This window comes from Dermochelys coriacea, chromosome 2, assembly GCF_009764565.3.
Source record: "Dermochelys coriacea isolate rDerCor1 chromosome 2, rDerCor1.pri.v4, whole genome shotgun sequence".
Lineage (NCBI taxonomy): Eukaryota > Metazoa > Chordata > Testudines > Dermochelyidae > Dermochelys > Dermochelys coriacea.
In genome coordinates, this window is record NC_050069.1 from 38,712,586 (window position 1) to 38,718,585 (window position 6,000).

Here is a 6,000-nt window from a genome sequence, read left to right on the forward strand (position 1 = left end):
TGACTGCTTACTTTTCTTAATAGCTTTTGGTGAGGGACCTTGTCAAAGGCTTTCTGAAAATCTAAATACACTATATCCACTGGATCCCTCTTGTCCACGTGCTTGCTGACCCCCTCAATGAATTCTAGTAGATAGGTGAGGTATGATTTCTCTTTACAAAAACCATGTTAACTATTCCCCAACAAATTATGTTCATTTATGTGTCAGACAATTTTGTTCTTGACTATAGTTTCAACCAGTTTGTCCGGTACTGAAGTCAGCCTTACCGGACTGTAATTGCTGGGGTCACCTCTGGAGCCCTTTTTAAAAATTGGCATCACATTAGCTATCCTCCAGTCATTTGGTACAGAAGCTGATTTAAATGATAGGTTACAGACTACAGTTAGTAGTCCTGCAATTTTACATTTGAGTTCCTTCAGAACTCTTGGGTGAATACCACCTGGTCCTGGTGACTTATTACTGTTTAGTTTATCAATTTGTTCCAAAACCTCCTCTAATGATACCTCAATCTGGGACAGTTCCTCAGATTTGTCATCTAAAAAGAATGGCTCAGGTTTGGAAACCTCCCTTACATCCTCAACCGTGAAGACCAATGCAAAGAATTCATTTAGTTTATCCGCAATGGCCTTATCGTCCTTGAGTGCTCCTTTAGCATCTTGATCATCCAGGGGCCCCAATGGTTGTTTAGCAGGCTTCCTGCTTCTGATGCACTTACAAAAAAATAAGAGGAGTACTTGTGGCACCTTAGCGACTAACAAATTTATTTGAGCATAAGCTTTCATGAGCTACAGCTCACTTCACTGATGAAGTGAGCTGTAGCTCACGAATGCTTATGCTCAAATAAATTTGTTAGTCTCTAAGGTGCCACAAGTCCTCCTTTTCTTTTTGCGAATAAAGACTAACACGACTGCTACTCTGAAACCTTACCAAAAAATGTTACTATTACTTTTTGAATCTTGGGTTAGCTGTTCTTAAAATTCTTTTTTGGCCTTCCTAATTATATTTTTACACTTCATTTGCCAGAGTTTATACTCCTTTCTATTTTCCTCACTAGGGATTTAACTTCCACCAACCCTCCTCACTCCTGCTACACAGAAGAAGAAATAGTGCATTTTTTTCGTAGGTATTTTATCCCAAAATATTAATATTACATAACCAATTAAATGTTCATTTAAACTGACAGGAATTAATTGACATCATAATAATGAACAGCTCTATCTTGTTTTGCCCCTGGGAGATATAGAGAGAGATATAGATATAAGATATAGATGTATAAAGTAAAGGGTAATGCCACATGGAGATAACACTGCAGGTTAGGTTTTAATTAGATACAATTATATACTGACTATATTAAAACAAAATAAACAGACTTCCTTCGCAAAAAAAATTCTTTATTCAGCCGTGTCATAGAATCATAGAATATCAGGGTTGGAAGGGAACCTCAGGAGGGCATCTAGTTCAACCCCCTGCTCAAAGCCAATTAAATCCCCAACTAAAACATCCCAGCCAGGGCTTAAAAACCTCTAAGGAAGGAGATTCCACACCTCCCTAGGTAACCCATTCCAGTGCTTCACCACCCTCCTAGTGAAAAAGTTTTTCCTAATATCCAACCTAAACCTCCCCCACTGCAACTTGAGACCATTCCTCCTTGTTCTGTCATCTGCTACCACTGAGAACAGCCTAGATCCATCCTCTTTGGAACCCCCTTTCAGGTAGTTGAAAGCAGCTACCAAATCCCCCCTCATTCTTCTCTTCCGCAGGCTAAACAATCCCAGTTCCCTCAACCTCTCCTCATAAATCATCCTTGATAAACAACTTTACTTTTCCTTCTTGATTCACACCTATGTCTACAAAGACTAGTGACGTTTTTCCACCTTTTATTTCCTCTTCAAACCCTCTTTTCCCTTCACCCAGGATCTTTCACAGGCACACTTGCAGAGGGCAGATGTTAATGTCTGAGAGGTACATGGCCCCTGCAACTTCTCTATCCCTCTGGTGTTCCCCACCATGTGGTTAGCAGGCAACAGTAATGACAAGTGCATACTTCTGCACCTACTCTCCTCGATCCTTTGAAACCTGGCTCTGCCCCTCTACTCCAATGAAATCACTAACACTAAGATCATTCTCTTTGTCAAGCATAACAGCCTCTTCTCATCTTCCTTAACATACCCATTGTTTTTAACAGAGTCATTCGCTCCCTCTTGTTCCTGACCTTTCGGAACACTACAGTCATCTGGTTCCCCCCCTCCCCCAACTCGATCGTTTCTCTTTCAGCTGCTCCTCCCTCAACACCAGCGTCGCCCAGGGCTCTGTCCTTGTCCCTCTCTCTGTACCTTATCCCTGCTGACCTCATCTGCTCCTTTGGCTTCAGTTCCCACCTGTGCTCTGGTGACTCCCAAATCTCCACTACAATCCCTCCCCTTCTCTAATGGCTCCTCAGCATCTACCGTTCCAGGATCCTCCTGCCAGGGGATGATCGAAGCGGCCAAAACTGAAGTTGCCACCTCTGCTCTCTAAACCGTCCCTTCTTCTCCCGCTCTGTCTAAGCCACCAGCCCAGCTAGTCTCCTCATCAGCTCCTCTTCCACCCCACGCAGCCAGGCAGCCTGTCGCCGCCGAGTCCTGTGGGTTTCCCCCAGTTCAACGTCTCTCAGATCGGTCCCTCCCTCTGTCCACACGGACAAGCCTTGCCCGTGGTGTCCTCACATTGTAAGTTCCACCCTTGCCCCCCAGGGGCCCGATACCTGACACCCCCCCCACACCCCTCCCATTGGCATGGCATCGCTCCAGCCACACACCCTCCTCCTGGCTCATTCCCTCCCTTCGTCCGCGCAACTTGGGTGCCCCCCGCGCACTTATCACTAGTCCCACCCCAGCCTTCCCTGGCCACCCACCCTTCCCCTCCTGCCCCTTTCCAGCTGCTCCTCGCCTCATGCCCTAGGTTCCTCCATTCCTGCGCCCTCCCCGGACCCCGGCTCTGGTGTCCCTCCCCACCCGCAAACGTCTCTCCTCCAGGTTGCTCCGTTCAGATCCAAACCCGCCCCCAATCCTGACCCAGCCGCGCCGGCTGGGCCGGGGAAGGGCCCCGCCACTTCAGCGAGCCGCGACTTTCCCAGCGCGACGCACATTGCGCCGGCACACGGCCGGACGGAGAGGGCACGTCCTGGCCAGAGCAGAAACGGCTCCCACTCCGGGCTCCCCAGCCCCAGCCGCCTGCAGTCACCCGGCCCCTTTCCCCTGCGTCGGCGGGCGGCGCAGCGCCGCCGGCTGCTGCCTGATCTGAAGTCACCAGACAAAGCTACAAAGAGCCAGCGGGCTTTCACGCCGCTGAAAGGAGTAATCTAATCCCGGGGGGGGGGGACCAACTCCGCCAGAGATCCACCCCCTGCCCCGCACACCGGGGGGGGGGGGAGAGGCAGGGCTCGGGCGAGCGGAGGCTGCTGCCCAGACGGCTACTCCACGCCCGTGCACACCCCAGTCCCCCAGCACACAAGCAGCTTCGCCGTCTCGTGGCCCTTCGAAACTCACGCGTAAAAAGTTCGATGAAACTTTTTCGAAGTTCGTCCTTGGGGATTTGTTTGCACGTTTAACGAGAACCAGGGCGTGCTAAAGTGCCTGTCCCCGGGAAGGGGGGGGGAGGGGGTCCTCGCGTTACATGCCTGCGGACCGCTTTGTTTTAACTCCGCACTGTTTCAAAATAATAATAATTGTGGCGCTTCTTGGGGCAATTGGCTGTACCAGTTATTTCGTAACCCCTGGGATCGCACGCAGGCTGGTGCGAGAGGCCTAGGCGCTGCAGAGACGTCCTGGTTAAAAACAATGTCAGGTTCTAGAGGCTGAAAAATAGATCTATGCAGGTAGTAATTAAACGTGACAAGCAGCCCAGAGAACAACGGTCAGACAAGACTGTGCCGACAAGACTGTGCCTGGATTCCCTGACTCCCGTTGGGAGGAAACAAAATCCCACAAACGCCACTTTTCAAGCACCCCCTCCCCCTTCCTCACAACGTCCCCAGCCAGGAGCTGGAGTGGGGTCTCTCCCTAGACACTCTCCAGGAGAGATTTCAGAGCGCCCCGCTCCTGCTCTCGGCCACACGCCCCAGTGCAAGGCGAAGGGGGAAGAAGATGGCCGTTTGTGATCCAATATAAAAGCTCTTTGTTGCATTCACACAAAAGCCAACAGCCACTTTTCGGCCCGGGCCTGAGGCCAGTGGAAGGAGCTTCTCTGCTCCAGGGCGAAAAGAAAGAGTCCCCCACACGGAAGAAAGCTCAGCGAAAAGGGAGCACCCATAAAAAAGAGCGAGAAGGAGAAACGGTAAGCTGCAGCTTTGTGCTCAGCAGCCCTGGGATTTATTCAGCCTCCTCAGTCTAGTGCCTTTCATCGAGGCAGAATCGTAATCCCAGCAGGTCCAGAGCCACCACCAACAAAACACAACAAACCAGTTGGTCTGATCAGCCCAAAGCGGCAGGAGCAGCAGGATGTCTGTGATCACTTACTTGTCCGTCTCTTGTGACATGTTTGATCCAATGAACTCTCTCCCCTTTTCCTGCTGCCTCAGTCTCTCTGGTGAAACTGGACTTTCAAGTCTGTGCAGGTGAAGGTGTGTGTGAGCGCCCGGGACGGGAGAACCAGAGCTACTGGTAATTCTGCTTTCCTCCCTCCCCCCCCCCTCCGCCAGCCCCAGAGGTAGGCCAGGTAGAGCCCCCTCCCCCCTCACATGTGGGCAGAGGCTGGGTGCTGGGCTCTCTCCCGTGGTGCTGGGGCAGTGGGAGGCACAGAGCGGAAAGCAGCAGCCCTGGGCGCCCGCAGGTAACTTTCTCGAGAGGAGCTGGATTCTTTCACTCAAGGATACAAGGCAGAGGGACGAGCTGCGAGCTGATTGGATGGAGGTGGCTCTCAGGTGATCTGCCATTGGAAGAGGCGCGCTCAGGTAAGGCCCCTGCTTAACTCCAGGCAGCTCGCTGCGGAGCAGGGCAGCCTGGGGCTGGCTGGGGAGAGCTGAGAAAAGAGCTGCCCGGGGCTGGCTGCAGGCAGCTGAGCTGAGCGGCGCGGAGACCTGATGGTCCAAGAGCCCGCAGGCCCGAGCGAGGCCCCATCAGAGCTCTCTGCCCTCCAAGCAACTGTTTCCTTAGGGCTGTTTAACAATCGGCCCCACCCCAACCCGCAGACAGCTGAAATGCCAGCCGAGTAGGGGGAAAGGCCAACGCTGTTGAATTCAGGGATATAAAGAGTCCTGGATGGCCAATGGGGTATGGCTGAGAACAACAAACAAGAACCTTTATTGTCTCATAAAGAGGGATGGTTGGCAGAAATATGTAACTAGTCTACAGCTACCTTAGAGACAAGTGTATCTATTACATAATTGCATTGTACCAGTTTTACCCATACAAGATTTACAGTCCTGATCAGGACTATAAAAGGGCACTTGTGAGGTTTCTGCTCAAACAGCATTGTCCAGCTTTGGTTTTGGCATTAAGTACATGGTAGGGAAAATTAATGTCTGTGCCTTAGGATTTTTCTCACCAAAACCTGTCAACTAGTAACCTGCACCCCCTACCCACCCATTCTTGCAATTCCTGACCCCTGTCAGTATCACACCAGCATCTGTTGGCTGTTTCTGTGTTTCATTTTGTTGCTGTCATTTGAAGTTCTCCAGAGAAGCGTCAACATTTGCCCTGTAACTTCACAGAAACAGGAATTAGACAGACACTCAATTTGTCAAGCTTAAAATAAATATTCATGAGGCTAGAATGAACTGAATTTTAAATTGGTGGATTTGTCAGTGTAGAAAACATTTCATAGTGAAGACAGATACATGATGCCAGAAGATGACACCCACCACCAAAATTTAAGAGCTAGTGGTAGCAAATGGTGTGGCACATCTATAGTCTGCAAGCACAGAAGTCCTAGGAAAAGTAAGAGCTAGAAAAGTTTAGAGACAAAAGCTTGCTGTGCTTTATAAATAATAATCTTTTATATCCTAAATAGTGTATAAAGCTA

At 50.0% G+C, this 6,000-nt stretch overlaps 1 protein-coding gene across 4 annotated transcripts in view; it reads right to left on the minus strand.

The window, feature by feature from the left end:
- Positions 1-4,912, minus strand: part of GRHL2 (grainyhead like transcription factor 2) — a 113,220-nt gene extending 108,308 nt beyond the window's left edge. For all 4 annotated transcript variants that reach the window (XM_043507500.1, XM_038389562.2, XM_038389563.2 and 1 more), the window contains exon 1: positions 4,497-4,912. In XM_043507500.1, coding sequence (XP_043363435.1) covers positions 4,497-4,912 — 416 coding nt within the window. The remainder of the gene's footprint in view (positions 1-4,496) is intronic.
- Between the last annotated feature and the right edge of the window lie 1,088 nt (positions 4,913-6,000).